An 18,057-nucleotide genomic window follows, 5' to 3' on the forward strand; every position below is an offset into this window, starting at 1 on the left:
GTCAGGATTCACTCCTTAGTAACTGTTGAGTGAAAGGGGAGGCAGACTCAGAACTTGGTTCTGACCCAAGGAGCTGAACAAGAACATCACAAGGGGAGGTTACATTTGCCACAAGGAGAAAGACATTTGCTGAGATGGCAGGAGCCAAATTCTTTAGCAAATTGGATGCATCAGCAGGGTTTTGGCAGATACTCTGGACATAAAGCTTTGAGATTTACACTTTCAATGCACCATTTGGCTGCCTTGTGAGGTTGCCTTTCAGAACATATTTGGCACCAGGAAGTATTTCTCTGCACAGTGTCCCAGATGCAGGAATGTCTCTCAGGAGAAAAAATGTACATTTATGCTATCATAATTTGGGGCAGCTCCACAACTGAACTTCAGGGACAACTGCAGAAGTGATTGGAAACCACAAGAAGAAACAACCAACAGGGTCGAAGTGTCCATTTTGAGTTACTGAAATCACCTACTGAGCAGAGAAGTGGACCACAAAAAGTGACAGATTCTCAAGATTCAAGCACTAGTGAATATGCAGAGACCCAAAGATAAAGACATTCTGAGTCTGCAAGGCATCTTGACTTAGAACTGTAAGTTTTTACCCACCTATGCAGCTCAAACAACTCACCTAAGATAATGCCGTCACATAGATACAGAATGGATCTGGATGTTGGAGTATGACAGAGTTAAAGGATTCGTAATATGTACTGACTTCAGCACTAGTGCTGTAATGCTTCAACACACAGAGTTCAAACACTCAACAGATGTTTCAAAAGGAGCCATGGGACTGAATGTCTGCCTGTCACATATGCTGCAAGAGCTGTGACAGTGTCAGAGAATTTGCAAATCAAAAGATGCTAGGCCTTGTGTATGGCTGTACAAAGTCTCATGTCTTTCTATGGCTGTACCTTTCAAACCTGAAATGGACCATAAAGCAATGACTGTGATACATAAAAGGAGGTGGAGAAGCACAGTCAAGAATATAGCAATTACTGGCATTGTCAAATAGCGGCATATGCACTATCAAGACCACATGCTCCACTTGCTGACCCATGAGGTGACCTGGAACAAGCCATGACAGTCCATGTGAACCTGATGATAAAAGCCTCATGTGGTATCACTAAGAATATGGGATGAACTATAAAGAGGAAAACAGACTAAGGATGAAATACTATGAGGAGTAATACAAGCTATAGGTAATGGACGGAGAAATCCACACCTCTCTCACCCTCCCACTCCCAATATACAGGTGAGCCTGCAAAGAAAGGTACAGATATAGTCATTTCCACAAGTCATTCCCCCAGTGGTGGGAGGGAAAAGTTGGAAAAAATAGAGGAAGTACTCCTGGGAATGACTAAACCAAGAAGAACGGGAGAAGTCATATTCTGTCCATAGAGAACAGTGACGTTGACAAAATGGTGAGTGTGTGTGAAACCTGATGGAAGTACAGAGATGTACAACAGAGAGAACAGAGGACACAGTCTGAATTAGATTTGTTTGTTCTGGAAAAAAACATGATGACCTTATTGTAGACTATTTTAGCAACTTTCCCAAAGCTCGACACTTAAATGTATCACAACTTCAAGGCAATCCGGCTCAGGCCCATTAAATCAATGTTTGTGTAGCAGGGGATTCCATAAAATGTCATGGTCTGAAGTAGTGGACAGGGGACCACACCTCAAGAATAGGGAATTCGTGTTGAAATTCAGAAGTTTCTGCAAAGATAGGGATGGATTAGCAGATTGTAGAGTATAGTGAAGGACTGGCTCAGAAAAGCAATTGATGCAAGAGCAGAGCCATTTTTAGCTCTGCTCAGCTACAGAGCAGCACCTCTGCAATGTGAAAAACTACCAGCAAAACTTCTGTATAATAGACATGGCCTATTACCAGACACAAGACATAACCAAAGGATGGCAAATAACTGATTTTCAGCAAAGAGGTCAGACAAGTTAAAACTGATAGAAAATTATTAAAGAGGAGGAAGACCCTTACCATAGTTCTTTTGTTTTTAAATACTCAAAGACTATGTTTGAATTTTAAAAGATAGTGGCCACTAAAGGCTGCAGTGATTAAAGGAATGTCATCTCATCCATATTTCATGATCAACAGAAAGTGAAAGCATTTTGCTCAGATGTCTTCTAAAGTACCTGAGAATGTGACTGAGAGAGCAAACGAGCAGCCAGCAGAGTGAGAGCAGATACACTGGCTGTACAATAACCAGCATGGATCAATCCTGTTCTGGACTGCAGGAAAAAGACTGAACAAGCCACTGAAGACATGGAAGGACATTTTGCTTTATGGTACTTCTGGAAGACTCTTGAAATTGTCAAAAAGATTGTCTGAGACCTGTTGATAGCGTAACAATATGTAAAAAAGTTGATAATCCCTCTAGTTGTTAGAATTTGTTCAAGCAGGAAATTTATCACAAAACTGTAAAGGGCAGGCCTGCTACAAAGGGTTAAGCTTCAGCAAGGAGTGTTATAATTGCCATCCCTCCTGCAGAATACTGTCCAGAGCCACATGGCCTGTTGACTCATGCACAGAGATGGGGAACCAGTTGCAGAGGCTGAGGCAGGAAATATAGCCAGGCTAGAGTACAGTAACAGAAATTCCGTTTACTGCATATGGGTTTTGACTTGTTTGTTAAATAAATATATTGCCCTAAACCTGCCTCAGTCATCGCTGAATACCAGGTCCCTCTGTCTCGGAGACGGGCATCTCTGGGTCTAAGTGGTGGCCCAGCGTTTGAAAAATTTTGGGCAAACTATGCATCCGATGAAGTGAGCTGTCGCTCACGAAAGCTTATGCTCAAATAAATTGGTTAGTCTCTAAGGTGCCACAAGTACTCCTTTTCTTTTTGCTTCAACTAAGGTTGCCAGTCCTCCCAGTTTTGCCAGGAGTCTCCCGGAATCAGGCTCTATCTCCCGGAGACTACTGAAGCCAATCTGGGAGATTTTATGTGCTAAAAATCCGGCGGTGCAGCGGAGCTAAGGCAGGCTCCCTACCTGCATCACTCTGCACCACTCCCAGAAGCAGATTGCATGTCCCTGCAGCCCCTGGAGGGGGGAGGGGCAGTGGGTCTCCGCGGCACTGCCCACACCCCGAGCGCCACCTCCGCAGCTCCCATTGGCTGGGAATTGAGGCCAATGGGAGCTGCAGGGGCGGTGTCTGCAGGCAGGGGCAGCGCTTGGAGACCCCCTGCACCCCTGCCTAGGAGCTGCTGTCAGAGGGATGTGCTAGTCGCTTTCAGGAGCTGCCCAAGGTAAGTGCCACCTGGACGGAGCCTGCATCCTTCACACTCTCCCACACCCCAACCCCCTGACCCAGCCAGGGTGGGGGAAAGCGAGCGACAGAGGGAGAGGTGTTGGAGTGAGCAGGGACAGGGCCTCAAAGAAGGGGTGGGACAGGAGCGGGGCCTCGGGGAAGGCGTGGGGCAAGGATGTTTGGGTTTGTGCAATGAGACAGTTGGAGACCCTAGCTTCAAGGTGGCCACTAACTTTGGGTGCCTCGGTGTTCAGGTGCGGAGCTTGAGCCACACGGGTCTGATTTTCAGAAGTGCTGAGCAGCTACAGCTGCCCTTGACTTCAGCTGCAGTTGAAAATGTTGCCCTTTTGTTTCTACCATAATGCCTTCGAGAAGCAAAGCTCTACTCCCCTGTGTCCCACCATTCTTCTCCTTATGATAACGTAGTTCTTAGAAATGCCCTGCAGGTGGCAGCGGAGGCCAGGAGCAACAGGTCTAAGGGGATCCTGGAGTATCTCAGCGGGCCCAGGATAGGGCTGGTTAGTACTGCCAGTAGCATTCACAGCGCCACTGTGCTAGTACAGCAGATGCTGGGGTGGTGAGTAAAGCGTGCAGTTGCCTTTCTCAGGCTGCTGGGGATTACACAGGGGGAGGGATCAGGGGCAAAGCCTGGCTTAATATATTAGAAGGAATTACAGCTCTGCCATTTTGGAGCTGCTCAGCATTTCCTGCATAAATCCCATTTTATATAAAAATAAGCTGGAAAAATTGGCGCAGCTGCAGGCTTTGTCCCTGTTTTTTCCACTATAACCCAGCCCCTTCCAACTTGCAGGGCCAGAGGTCACAGCTACCATCCTTATGGCCTGGAAGAAGCAAGCAGCAGCCCAGGACTGGGGGATGTGGACACCTACTCACAAGGTTGCAGCATAGGGGCGTTTACTGTTTTACAGACCAGTTAGCTATGGGACCTGTCTTTGTGCAGCACCCTACTAATTTACACTACTCCACTTCACTTGCAAGAACCCCTCTCTCTGAGGTTGCAAGCAGCAGCATCACCTGTCTGTCTCCCCTGCTGCCTTAGGCCCCAAGCCAGTAGTGATCACCATGACTGCACAGAGTCCCACGGACATCAGCGGGGCACCACACAGGTGCATCTGCCTGTGTGGATCCAGTTGCAGAATTGGGGCCTTAGTCTTGATGGACACTGGCTCTCTCATATGTGCTTGCTCACACACCCATATGCTCTTGGTTGGACTCAGTGTTCTCATGATCCATGCTGCTCCTCACCAGTTCAGAGGCGAATCCCTCTGTACGTGGGAGTGAGGTAGTGGAAAGGCCAAGCCTAGAGTACAGTTCAAGGATCAGTGATGCTCTCCTGTTTGCAGTGTTATGGGGAGGAATCTTGAATGGCTGGGGGAGCAGAGTACTCCCAGTGACTCTTGGTATAGTTTGTGCCAATGCTGTACTTGGCCTTGTAGATTAGGACTGAAACTTTGCATGTAGGCTGGTTTTCAATGGGAGGCCAGAGTGATGTGCTGTCTGCAGGTGCTCACATACTCCCTGCCAGGACCTGAATACAGGAGACTGGGTTTCTCTGGTAACAGCTACGAGTACCAACAGCACAGACACTGGGGCCAAAGGCTCATTTTAGGTGTGTGTGATGGCAGCAGCTACTGCTGCCAGAATTTTATGGGCGGCAGTATTTGGATCCTGACAGAGACGTGAAAGGCAAAAGGGATTGATATATGAAGAAAGATGGAGTTGATGTTCATGGGGAGATGGAAGCAGATCAAAATATCCACTGCCACCATCATGCCTCCTTGTATCCCAGGCAGCTGCTCTGAGGATGTCAGGTCTGCCTACAGCCTTGGAGTCCTGCTGGATTCACGGCTGGCACTCTTTGTGTAAAATGCTCTCTCCTACTTCTGCCTGTTCGGGAGACTTCAGCCCATCCTGTTGGCCACAGGGACCCACCAATGTCTGACCTCAAGGCTTGATTATTGCAACACACACTACAGGAATTAAACCATTTATCTTAAGCAGCTCCACTTGGTTCAAAATGCAGCTACCTGCTTACCCAGCAGCACAGGCCACTGAGAACTCATCATTTCAGTGCCCTAACCCTACACAGAATCATAGACTATTAGGGTTGGAAGAGACCTCAGGAGGTCATCTAGTCCAATCCCCTACACTGATGCCCCATTGGATGCTGAGTTCAGTTCAAGGTTTCAATCCAGTTCAGACTAGCCCTCACCTCCTGAGATCATGCTTGTACGTGGCAGCTATGGTCCTCTGGAGAGTGGGATTGTCTATCCCAAGGGTGAGACCTGCAGTTGCAGGGGTCAGAGCTCTTTCTGCAGCTGTGGGACTTGATCCTGGAAGGGATCAGAAGAACCATGAGTCTTGGTGCCTTCTGAGCAGAACAAACTTGGCATCTGCTAAAATAAAGGATGATTAAAAAGAGAATCCAACCAACTGGGACAGAGAAACCAAGACAGACTGTATTTATAGTTCTGGGGTGTTCTAAGGCACTCTGCTGCCCTGATGATTGGCACCAATGTTGATACCAAGACAGAAAACAAGAACAAGCTCAATCTGTCCAATTTGACTATATAACTACCAGGAGAGCGGGAAGCTGATAGTTTACACGTGCTTTGAAGGGTGTTAGCATCCAGGAAGGAGAGTGTCACAAGGTGACTGGCCCCAGTAAATGAAGTATATCCAGTGCCCCCGTGCCAGTACAGGTGCTCCCATGGCCAGTTAAGATGGTGGGGCAGCACCTGGGGGCTATAATGGACTGGGGGATACCCAGTGATGAAGGGAGATCTAGCAAAAGAGAGACCTGGCAGGGGGTGGAGTCCCAGTGAGTCAGAGCAGACTGGCTAAGTCAAGAAGGGCAGGGGAGAGCAATCAGGGGACTGGAGGAGTCCTGGAAAGAAGCAGGTGTTTCCTGGGAGAAGGCTGAAGTCAGAAGAGCAGCGAGAGGGGTGTGCTAGCTGGTATCCCCAAGCCAGAGCCAGAAGGCTGACGGCAGAGGAGCGGCAGAGGAACTGTTTAGCTGTTGGCATCTCCTGGGCCAGAGAGCTGGACCCAGAGGAACCATGGGAAGGCCGGGGGAGTGAGGGATGCTCCCAGCAGAGAGGCTGGGGGGGTTCATGCTGGGAAGCGGGGGTTGCACTCCAGTTGGAAGGGCTGGAGTGGCTGTCCTGGTACGAGGACAGGAGAGGACTGCCCTGGAGAGCTGGGGTGTGGTAAGGGATGCTGGGACTGTGCTGGAGACCCATGGTTTGGGGAAGGAGGTGAGGACTGCATGTTGCTGGGGGAGATGTGCACTGTGGCTGTGGGACTTCTGTCATGGTTTCTGTACATGGGACTTCCGTACTAAATGAACCTCACAGGGGCAATGTTTATACTTGGGAAGACTGGGCAGCTTCATTTCTGAGGACTCAGAAGGAGGGAAACTGAGGCAGGTGCACTTACTGTGCTGTGGCCTACAGCATGAGGGTGCTCAGGGCAGGGCTGCCCTTCTGACAGAGAGGAACTATTTCTATATCAATGTATGCACAATAGATGTAGGTATCTACCCTGGGCCAAGCTACTCGTACTAATATTTAAAGTCCAATTCTTATCATGTACAACCCCATCGGTTTCAGCAAAGAGACAATGGAAAAATTCTACCACCTACAGTCCAAGAGCTGGAAACAAGCTCTGCTGCATCCCGTGCAGATTTGGGCTCTTTAACAGGATAAGTAAAGGTATAGCTGGCAGAATGGGGTGAAATGGAGAAGGGAAACTCTCAGGAGATACGCCCTGGCAGTGAAATGCATGAGTCTGTGGAACAGTCTCCCAGGGGAAGGGCTGGCAGTGCGATCACCTGGGTCTTTTAAAGCTAGACAGGGACAGTCTTGGAGAATTGACTGTAGGAACCCGTCCTGCCTGGGCCCTGGGAGGAGGAGCTGCTGCTGGACTAACAGGATCTTTCTGCTGCCTGTGATTCTGTGGAGTGACTGAGGGACTGCATTTCAAACTGTGTTTCTGGTGTAACCTAATGTGTTTCTCATGGTATCAGCCAGTGTAATCTTAGTGCCCCTGTGTCTCTCCCTCCCTGCCGATGGCACTTACAATGTCGCCGCTTGTTATGAACCAGAGAATAGCCATGTTGCTGCAATTGTAGCTGCAATGTCTGGGCAGGGAGCTGAAGCGGTTGTATTAATAAAGAAGCTGTGTCGGTGCCCTGTGCCTGCGGTGCGGGAACATGGAAACCTTTGCTTTTAGCTGCTCTTGGAGACTTGAATATTTTTTCCTGTCCCCTTGAAAATAAAAGGCAGCTCAGCACAGCCTTGCTGCTGCAGCAGCCCAGCTCTGGCTCCCTCCCTCCTTCCCTCAGGGGCTGATGTGATGCGATGCGACTGCCCGACCTTCCCTCCCAGTCTCATGATTCTGTCTCTTAATCCTCCCAGAGCCATGTGAGCCTGCAGACCAATAGCTGCCTGGGGGTGGGCAGCGGGGAGGCGAGCCGGCTCCAGGCAGAGATGCTTCAGCTGGACCTGATCGATGCTGCCGGGGAGACCTCTGCCGAAGAGGAAACCGCCCCAGAGCCGCTCAAGAAGGAGCCCCCGCCAGTAACCATGGACACCTACAGACCCAAGCGGCCCACAACTCTCAACCTCTTCCCACAGGTGCCTCGGACCCAGGTACGCCTGGATTGGAGCATGTCCAGGGGATGAGGGGCCTAGAACCTAGGGTGAGGATGGGTGCATTTCAAATCCCCCTCTCTCTTTGCCTGTCCCCTGGGTTCCTAGGGAGGATTCCCAACCTCCCGATGGCCCCAGATGCCAGTTATCTCCTTGGGGCCTCAAGCGAGCTTGGCAGTGGCAGTAGCAATTGGGGAGGTGAGAGCTGCTGGGTGGTATTGGGCCAAGCTCCAGCCTATGTAACTCAGCCTCTGGTGCGGGGTGAGGAGGGGGTTAATCCCTTTTCCAGAGGCTTTTGTTTGGGATGACACAGCTCAGCTGGTGAATGGAAGCGGCTGAAACCATGAGAGTGACGTGGAGGCAGAAAGTGGGCGTGGGGGGGTTGAAATCTTCTCCCTTGCTTTTGGGTTGGAGCTGTTGAATGGCAGGGGAGTCACATGTCCCTCTCCTCTGAGATCACTTGTTAACACCCAGATAATTAGGTGAGGCTTGGAGGGATATGGTGTCCCCTGCCGAGATTCCCAGTGAGCAATCCAAGAAGGCAGCACCAGGATGCTGGCCTGGCAGAGATGCTGAGCCAGGGCCTTCTGCCCTGAGTACTGCGGGGTTGTCCAGGGTCACTTTGTCCTACTGACCCCTAGAAATCATTGTCTGGAGGGTGGGAGGCAGTGATGGGTCTGGGTGAGTCACCACAGGACAGTGACAGAGGCCTGGTGGGGCACTGGTCAGGCAGGGAGTGGAGGGGCAGGAGCAAAGAGTCAGCCTCCAGGGGGGATGAGGAGTCTGAGAGGAGGTAGATAGGGGCATAGCCATGGCAGGTCAGTCTGGTGGTGGAGAAGCGATTGTGGGGTTTGGGGGCTGGATTTCAGGTGGAGCAGCTTTGGGAGGCCACAGGGGAGAGCTTCAGTAAATGAGTCACGAAGTGACAAATTTATGAATGAGCCATTGAGCAGAGTGTGCTGGGCCAGAGGTGGGAGGGGAAGTCATCCAGGAGGACATGCAGGGAAAAGCAGTGTGATGGGTACTGGAAAGCTTCGGGCTATAGCAAGGGGCTGGATGGTTCAGCTGGAGGCTGTAGTCAGTCTATCTCACCCGTCTGCTCTCAGAGGAAAAGGCAGGTCAGCCTGGTCAGGATGCGGATGGGAGAGCTCCTAAGTCTGAACGTGCAGGGGCTGCTGCAGGTAGTGCGGGTGACTTGGTAGGGGATGCTTGCTGACCCCCATGTCCCAGCACAGTCAGTGCTGGAGGGTACGGTGCTGGTGCTCTCTTCTGAGTAAGATAGGAGCCCAATGTCCTGACTGGTGGTGCTTCGGGTGATTCCATTCTGTTGCCCTAAATTCCCCCTGCAGTTTCAGCTAGACAGAAGATGCTTCTTCACTTTCTCTCCTAAGCAACTGTGCAGCATTGCTGTTCTATCTGCAAGGGGGCTGCATTTCAGTGTTGTGTGCAGTGGCAGGAATCCCTTCGCTCGGCTGTCTCCTGCAGAGTTTGCAAAGCAGTGCATGGTGCGATACATACAAAAGGCTATTTTTATCATTCTCTGTTATTGAGAGGTGGCTTCTCTTGTCAAGTAAGAGGATTTTCATCCTGGTGACGTTCAGCTGAGGAGAAAGAAATGAGAGGCAGGTGTTTCTGTGTATGACAGATGGGGAGGAGTTGGTGGGTATGGCGTTGGATTGCATCAACCTAAAACTGGCAGCTGATTTAAAATTTCCAATTGAGACACTGAGAAGAGGGGAACATGGGAGAGGAGAATGGGGCCAAGGATAGAGCCCCCCAGCCATAGGGTGGGACAGTTAGGAGCTATCAATGATGGCAGAGGCTGACATGAGATGGCATGGGTCTCAGGAAGGTGAGAAACTTTTGCAGGGCAGGTGATGCCAGTGTGGGCAGAAGTGTTGGAAATTGGGGGGAGGAGGGGCTATGCAGGAGGGAGGGAGGCTTGGAGGAAGTAGGAAGAGGAGGTTTGGCAGCCAGAGAATTACAGCAGCTGCCTGCCATTCTGGAGAGAGAGCAAGTAACAAACCCTTGGCAGAGAGGAAGGGGAGCCAAGGTAGAGATGGAGTAAGCAGAGGGCATCAGAGAGGGAGCGAGGAGATGAAGTCTGGTCTTAGCAGATCAGAGGAGAGGGCTAGGTCTCTGGAGGGGAATGCCCTGCTGTCCTGTTAGCTTAGGGCTGGAGGTTCTGTTCTGTCCTCTGAATCAGGAAGTTTGATCCAGGAAGCAAGTCCCTGGCGAAATTCCAGGGCAATGGCTTTGGGGAGAGACACAGTGGGGATGTCTGAGGGGGGGTGTCTGTCTGATTTTCTGTGCTTTGGGGAGAACGGACAGATGCGGAGGAGGGTCGGAACCAGAGGGGTGGGAGAGTATGGGGAAAGATGGGTTGGGTGCAGAAGCTGAGTGGGTTGGTGGGAATGTGCAGTGGGAGAAGATGGTGCATGGGGGTGGAAGGGAGAGTGGGAGGAGGATGGATAGGACTGGGGGTTAGGATGGGTGTGTGCAGTGGGGCAGGGGTTGGCTGGGTTGGGGAGTGTCCATGTGGCTGAAAGGCCCTATCGAGCTGGCTGACCTCGCTGGCTGCTGAATCCTTTATGATGCTGTTTCTCTTCATTGTGCTGCAAAGAGTCACCAGGGCTGAGTCATCTCCCCCAGAATATGGGTTGAAACTTGCCCCAGTTATGTTCCTGTTCCCCCTCTTCATTGGTACCTATAGGCAGCTGCGCCTGGTGCCCCCATTGAGGCTGTGGAGACTGTACTGTTGGGGAGCCTTTGTCCAGGAAGGGTCTTCACACCTAGCTGGGCGTTGGGGTCTGCCTCCTGGGCTTTTCACTGAGGGAAGACTAACTGGAGCCATCTGGGACTGGATCTCTGGGGGCTGGAAACCTCTTCTCATTTTGGTCTTGTGCAGGAGCAATGCTGGTCTCAGACCTGCCTGGCCAGCATGCCCCCACCCCCCTTGGGACAGAACTAGGGGAGAGGGGGGTCTCCAGGCCAGTCACGTTTTCAAGCAGGCTCCTTTCCAAGCAGCTCTTGCTGTCTTTTAAATCAACTGCTCGTGGTCCTGTGCACGTGGAGCTGCCAGATGGACAGACAAGTGCAGAGCCCGAGGTGCCTGGCAGTGACAGCTGGGGCCTGCTGTAATCCTTTCAGGCCCTGAGTCCGCAGAACAGGCTTGGGAGAGTAGGAATCTGAGCGTCACATACTGGTTAATGCTGCTGGTGCAGGGCAGCCTGGATAGGCACTGACATGGTGGGGCATTGCTGGCTTCTTGTGATGGCAAAAGGAAAATAAAAGTAGAGAGAGCACCCTAGTGAAGAGGGGGTGAAATGTTGGTGCCAGACAGGAGGGCTGCTGGATGGAAGAGAGAAACAGCTGAATGGCAGGGGAGCCTCTTTTTTGTGGAGCGTCTGCCTCTAACGCCAGGATAATACTTCTTCCCAGCTTCTGCTGTTATGTAGAGTAGAGCAAGTGGAAGAGTCCTCCAAACAGAGTGCAGCGAGAGTTACTGTTGGAAGGAGAGATTTCTTCTTCACTTTCACTTCCTCCTCCTTGGATTTGCCATTATAACCTCTTCGTAAGGGGGCAGCAGCCAGCCTTTGCCCTGAAAATACTATAGTATCAGATTAGCGACTCTAGTCGATGCTTCAGGTCTTCCCCTGGAGTTGGATGGGGCTGGGGGCTGCAGTATCACTCAAAGACTCGGTAGCTTGATTGGGTCAGGAATCCAAACACAAGTTCTGAGTAGTTCTAGTCTGGAAAGGGACTAGGGGTCATTCTACATTGCAATCACAGAGTGTGATTGCAGCTCATGTAGACACACCCAAGCTAGCTTTTATCTTACTAACTTGGATACTGGAGCAGTGAAGCCATGGTAGGGCAGGCTTCAGCATAGGCTAGCTACCCGAATAATTGTCCAGGTGGCTTGTGTAGCCTATGCTGAAGCCCGTGGTGCCACAGCTTCACTGGTCTAGGACCCAAGCTAGCTAGAGTATGTCTACTGCAATCGCAGGGTGTGACTGCAGGTTCGGTATAGACATACCCTCTATACCAATGGCCCTTTCTTTCCCCACAGCCCTGCTCCCCTGCACATGTATGTGTATTAGAGTCAGAATTGCTCACTTCAGTGACTAACACACATTGTTACTGCTCTTTCCTCTTGTTAGCCCTGCAGAACCTACCTGGCTCCGAGAGGGTGGGAGAGTCGATCCCCTATGCATCAGCAGCATTTTTGTTCTGTTCTGGTGGCAGAACCTGTATTATGAGTTGCTGTGTGTGACATGGAGAGAGCCCCGCTTGGCTCCCAGATCCCAAGAGGAATGTGTGGCATAGGCAGTTAGGAAGAAAGCCGTTCTTTGCAGTCTCGACCCATGTGATCTGGAGTCGCTATCATGGAATCCAATTATGTCATTTATTTAGAGTCACTTTTGGGAGCCGAACTGCCCCTGGAGCCATTCCACATAAGGGATTGCTATTGTAAAAGCACATGGCTTCACTGTCAGTGATGAGTGGCTGCAGGTCCCAGTGAGAGAGTTACACTGGGGAGCCAGAAGGCCTGCAGGCAAATAGCACTGTTCACAACCTCCTCAGCCTCTGTCCATCCTTCAAGCGGCACGAGGCTGTCCTCTCTCTTCATTTCCTCCTTGTCATAGGTTTGATGGGTATGGCCAGCAGCACTCCTCCTGCAGCCTGGTACCCTCCTGCAGCCGGTCTTCTCTCCTTTTTTTGAGCAGAGCTGATCTCTTGATGTGGGAAGGCTCTTACTGTGACTCATGTTGCAAACAGGGCAGGAGCTGAAACTGGGCCCCTTGGTGCAGTGTCTCTACCTCTGGGCCTGAAGTGGATCCTGCTGATGGTGAGGCTGGGCAAATTCAGCCTCTGGCAGCCTCTGCTTTTCCCTACGTCCCCAACGATCTTCCCCCAAGCGGGTCTCTCAGAGATGCTCGTGGTCCCTGTTGACTTGCCTATGGCTCTCCTTTGCAGTGCTGCCCCTCCCTGGGACACCACCCACTCTGTCTAGTCTGTGGTGCTGTAGACATGGACTTGGTCCTGTCTGAAAAGAGTTTGTCTATCTTAGATCCCCATTACCATAGGATCTGAGCACCCCACACTCCTTAGTGTGTTTACCCTCACCATGCCCAAGGGTGATGGGAAAGCACTCTTCTCCCCCACTGTACTGGTACTAGAGAGATGTGACTTCCCCAGTGCTACACAGGAAGCCTGTGGAGGAGTCAGGCATTGAACACAGCTCTCCCAAGTTCTAGGCGAGTGTCCTAACCACTAGGCCATCCTTTGGGACTGTTGGACACTTGGATGAGGAACTAGGAGGAAGGGACACTGACTGGCTTCTCTGAAGTCATGTCAGGTGGTGACAGCAGCAAGATGAGCGGGGTAGGGGCCGGAGGTTGGGAACTACATTTAATTCCTTTCCTTATAGCATCTGGCAATAGCTTCCTTTGTGTCCCATTTGGAGCTGATGGCTCTCAACTGATGCCCAGTTCTGCTGCTTCCAGACCCTTCCCCTCACAGTCAAGCTCCCTCTTCCATTTGGGTAGGAAAAGGGGGTTGTGTTTCCTGTTTAAAATCAGTGTTCCTCCCCTGCTCCTACTGTAGAGACTACAGTCAGGATCTGCTCAGAGCCCTCCTTTAGCATCCCCACCATTAGGGCAGGGAGGAGGCAAAGCCTCATGTCTTCTCCCAAAGGCGGGACTAAGACCGTCTGCTGGCTTCAGTCGCAGGCATCCCCCACAAACTCAGTTGCACTCACCACCTTATGGCCCCAGGAACCAGCCTGCTGCTGCTGTTTGGGCAGCTGTCCTACCATTTTCCAAGCTGCTACTTCCCTCTCCATGGGAATCCTCCCAGATAGATGCTCCAGCTCACTAGAGCACATGAGGACATTCCCATTTACACCGCTCTGTTCTGCGGTGTGGGATGGACTCCCAGAGCACCTTGTTTGTTAGTGTCGTGGAGTGGCTGGCATCGCCCTAACTACCACCCAGCCCAGGTGCCCATACGTTTCCTCCTCCATGGCCTGCTGTCCCCTCCTTCTCTCTGTGGCTAAGTACTGGGCACATCTGGGTGTGTGCTGGGCCCCAATGAGCTGACATAAGCTTTGGTGTATGACGGAGTGCAGGGCCCCTCAGATCTCCCTTTGGTGCTGCCCAACAGTGCTCAGTGATGGGGGTGCTTCTGACTCCATTTCCCATCATTCTGGGGGAGGATGCTCTGGGGAAGCCTTGCTGCGGGGCTGAGCTCAGATGCAGATACCCTGAGATCTGAGGCACTCCAAGGGTCAGGGGAGGGAGGGAAATCAATCTGCTGGCTGCTGGGACCAAACACCTGCTTGATCAGACTCTGTGGGGCCACGAGAGTATCTGGTCATCCCCCATTCAAGCCCTTTGTGGCTCTCTCTCCATTTCCGCGATAGTAACCTCAATGCATCCTATCCCTGGGCCACGGTGCAAGCTGCCTGCATTCTCCATGCTGGGTTTGCTGCATCCGATGCCTACCACGAGGGGCCCTGCACATTCTTATAGTCCCCTGGCCAGCTCATGCGCTGACGGAGAGGGGGCTGGGCGCTGCTACCTCCTCTGCAGCCAGGGCTGCCCCTCTGGGCACAGTGTGCAGGAGCCCTGGCAGAGGTGGTCACTATGGCAGCCTGGCTGGCTGCGATCCCATTCTGACAAGTGACTGGGAGCTGCAATGAGGCAAATGGGGACGCTTAGTTCTTTGCACTGGCATGAGCAGGGCTTTTGGGGGCTATGTTGGCAGCCTGCACCAGCCCTTCTGGTGCGGGGGGTCTCCCCCTTCCTGGGCAGAGGGAGGGAACTGGTAGTCTCTCTATACAGCATGTGCCTTCTCAGAGGCTGCCCTTGGCTCTCTGCACTTGGAAAGGGGAACGAGGTGACTGTTAGGCAGCTCAGACTCTCAGAGCTAGAAATTCTCTAGCAGATCTGAATCCCTCTCTTTGGGGAAGGCATAGGAGTGTTAGGAGGATCTGCAAACCCTGCTGACAGCAGAGAAAATCCAAAGGGCCCCAGAGACATGACACACACGCTGGAAACAGCTAAGTGAGACTCAGCCTGGGGCAATATACATCCTGCAGCTGGGGAAAAATAACCCACAAGCTCGATCCTCAATGGGAGGGGAACCCAGAGAGCAGATTACTTCCCCCTAGGCTGAGAGAGACTCTGCAGGAATGGGGGGTTGGGGGGGAGGGAGCAAACAGGTCAGGAGTTTACAGTGAGATGGTTGCAAAACATCAGTGATATTTTGGGGGCTGGGTATGCAAAATCCTCAGTCCCAGACTGGGGACTTCGGAGAGATCTCACCTCAGATCCCGCACTCAGTGCTGGGGCCCTCAGTCCCAGAGAGCTCACATCCTGGGACTGGAGGGGTCAATTTATGAGGAGAGATTAATAAGGCTCTGTTTAGGCTGGCTCGGTGATCACTAAATGTGAAGGGGGAAGGTGATGTTTGCAGGTGTCTGAAGGATGTAAACCCCAAGGAGGGGAAGGAATCTTTAGGGCAGTATACTGAGGTGTAACTAGAGGGGTGGGATGAGACTAATAGGGGATATTTTGATTTAACCTCAGGAGATGTCTTGTGTCTGAGACGTGGATGAGTCTACAGAGGACGGGGTGGGGGACACAATGCTAGATTGGGACAGAGCCCTAGAGAATGTGATGGAGGGATTAGATAGGCCCAGGGTTAGATGGGCCATGGATCTGCTCTAGCACAGAAGGGAGAGGGATACCAGACTAGATGGTCCATCTCCCTGTGGTGGACCCTGTTCACTGGGAATATGTCCACACTGCAGCTGGGAGCGAGCCTCCTAACTGGGCAGACAGACTCATGGGTGCTAAAAATAGCAGTGTGGACACACGTTACTGACAGAGGCTTGGGCTAGCCACCCAAGCTTGGACCTAGGTTATAGGGTGGCTTGAGCTCTAGTGGCTAGCCTGAGCTTCTGTCGGTGCTGCAGCATGCACACTGCTGTTTTTAGCATGCTAGCTCAGGCCCTGCTAGTGTGCTTCTGTCTGCCCAGGCTGGCAGGCTTGCTCCTACCTGCAGTGTAGACCTACCCCAGTGCCCACCCCTCAGAATTTGTCAGCTAATCCCTGGAAGCAGCTGGTGGGGGTTGTGGGATCTTGCTGCACTCATGGTTTCTCTAACTTGGCCAGGAACACTCAGGAGTAGCACCTGCGGGATGCTTGATGCCCCATACCAGCTTGATTCTCTGAATGGCATCTCACCGAGGCCATGTCTGAACTGGGAAAATGCATCAAGTCCCCGTTAGGATTAACTATGACCAGCTAACGTTTTTTAAACACGCCTGCCTTATCCACAGTAAGGGCAAAATTGGGTTGAACATCACATTAGTTCAGACATCATAGTTATGGTGTTTTCTAAAAAGATGCAGTTTCCCAGTGCAGACAAGGCCAGAAAGAGCAGGTCCTGGGGCAGGAACCGAACAGAGTGACCTTTGTGGCCCTCATGCCCAGGGTGGCATAGGCAGTGGGACAGCTATGTTGCCCATGGGGGAGATGTTGGTCCTGGTGGTAACACATGGTGTTTTCTCTTTCCTGGCATTGCTGTGTTGGGAGCAGAGCATATGTACACAGTGCTGGCTGTGCCCTGCAGCGGTGTGGGACACAGCAGAGGCCCAGGAGCAGAGGAACAACCAGTGTGTGTCCATGCTGCCTGCCATGCTCACAAGTCTTTCTCTTGGCGCTCTGTGCCCAGTGACACTGAAGGGCCTGTACTTCCTGTGCCACATACCCAGTGTCTAGAGCTTCTCACACCAAGCATTGCCAGATGCATGATCTGGCCCCTGCTGCTCCCCAGCCAGGGAGTTAATGTGTCTCTCATTGGTGGTTCTAGCGTGCTAGAATTCATTAGCTTCTCTGGTAACATGGACAGTGAAGATCAGAAAGTGAATGTTGGGGGGGAAAGAGCATACAGGTGAGAGGCCACGCGCACAATGTGTAGATGACAAATCCTAGGTAGGTGCAAGGTTTGCTCAGGATTTTCCTGCCAAAGGAAAACAAAATCTGTGTGGGTCCTTGGGGCGGTGCCCTGAGTGCCACTCTAGGGTTGGGGTACAAAAATCCAGATCAAGTTCTTTCTCATCGTTTGTGGCTCATTCCCTCCTGTGCCTTGGGTTAGCTCCCAAGCTACTGCCCAGGCTTTCCCAGCAGCAGCTGCAGATCTGGGATTAGCTTGTGGATCCCCCAATGCACATGGACAATATGTTGGCTGATGTGGAGGGAGGCTGGGGCAGTGGAGTGGTGGGCTGGGGGAGGGACAGGGCATCTTTGTGCCATGCACTGTTTACTGTTCCAGCTACAAGGCAGCTTTGTTCTTCTCCGCAGGACACTCTGAATAACAACTCTCTAGGGAAAAAGCACAGTTGGCAGGAGCGGGTGTCCCGGTCGTCATCCCCCCTGAAAACTGGTGAGTCCCAGGCTCTCAGCAGGAGGCTGCTTCTCTCACTCTTTCCCCTTCTGTCTCCTGGCAGTTCCTCCAGTGCCTGGATCTCAGAGGAGCAACCACAGTGCTGCATCCTCCCAGTGCCCCTTCTCTCTGGCCTGTGTCCAGTGAGGTGGGTGCTGTGCTTATCCACAGGCTGATGGAGGCACATTTGGTCAGCTGGGAGTTGATTCCCCTCTGCCTGCCCCCTTTTACTGCGTACCTGTCCCCAGCTGAGTAAGGTCCTTCCTTTCCTGGTGTCCTGGGAGCTAGTAGCATTCCAGCTTGGACCAAAAGTGAGAGATGGGTTGTCCTCAGATGTTTTTGTAGCAACCCTGGAGCATGAATAGCTCTTCTGGGGGTAGCATTCAGGAGGCAGAGCTCAGGATAAGCTCCTGTTCCTACTGTGGCCTATGGACATGCAGGAGGATAATCTGAATATTGTCCAGCTGGCATGGGATATAGGCTCAGCAGGGAACTCTTCTTGGGCCCATAACCTCAGTCCCAGCCTCTGGGTAGGGTGGGGGGCCTGGCAGCAGCTGTCATTGCTGATGTTTTGGGTGTGTCCTCACTGTGTATCCCAGCACAGAGTGCTCCTAGGCTGCTTGTGCTCTGGATTTGATGGGTGGATGTTGCTCTCTTTTTCTCTCTC

At 51.9% G+C, this 18,057-nt stretch overlaps 1 protein-coding gene across 6 annotated transcripts in view; it reads left to right on the forward strand.

Annotated features, from left to right (window-relative positions):
* Window positions 1-18,057, forward strand: part of MAPK8IP1 (mitogen-activated protein kinase 8 interacting protein 1) — a 47,424-nt gene that overhangs the window by 18,555 nt on the left and 10,812 nt on the right. For 4 of the 6 annotated variants that reach the window (XM_037900132.2, XM_037900131.2, XM_037900133.2 and 1 more), the window contains 2 exons: window positions 7,701-7,934; window positions 17,309-17,390. In XM_037900132.2, the coding sequence (XP_037756060.1) occupies window positions 7,701-7,934; window positions 17,309-17,390 (316 nt within the window). Of the gene's footprint in view, window positions 1-3,744; window positions 3,839-6,024; window positions 6,540-7,700; window positions 7,935-17,308; window positions 17,391-18,057 lie in introns of those variants that run through there. The other 2 variants (XM_043549979.1, XM_043549977.1) reach the window with 2 other exon arrangements.

Source organism: Chelonia mydas, chromosome 6 (assembly GCF_015237465.2).
Source record: "Chelonia mydas isolate rCheMyd1 chromosome 6, rCheMyd1.pri.v2, whole genome shotgun sequence".
Classification (NCBI taxonomy): Eukaryota; Metazoa; Chordata; order Testudines; family Cheloniidae; genus Chelonia; species Chelonia mydas.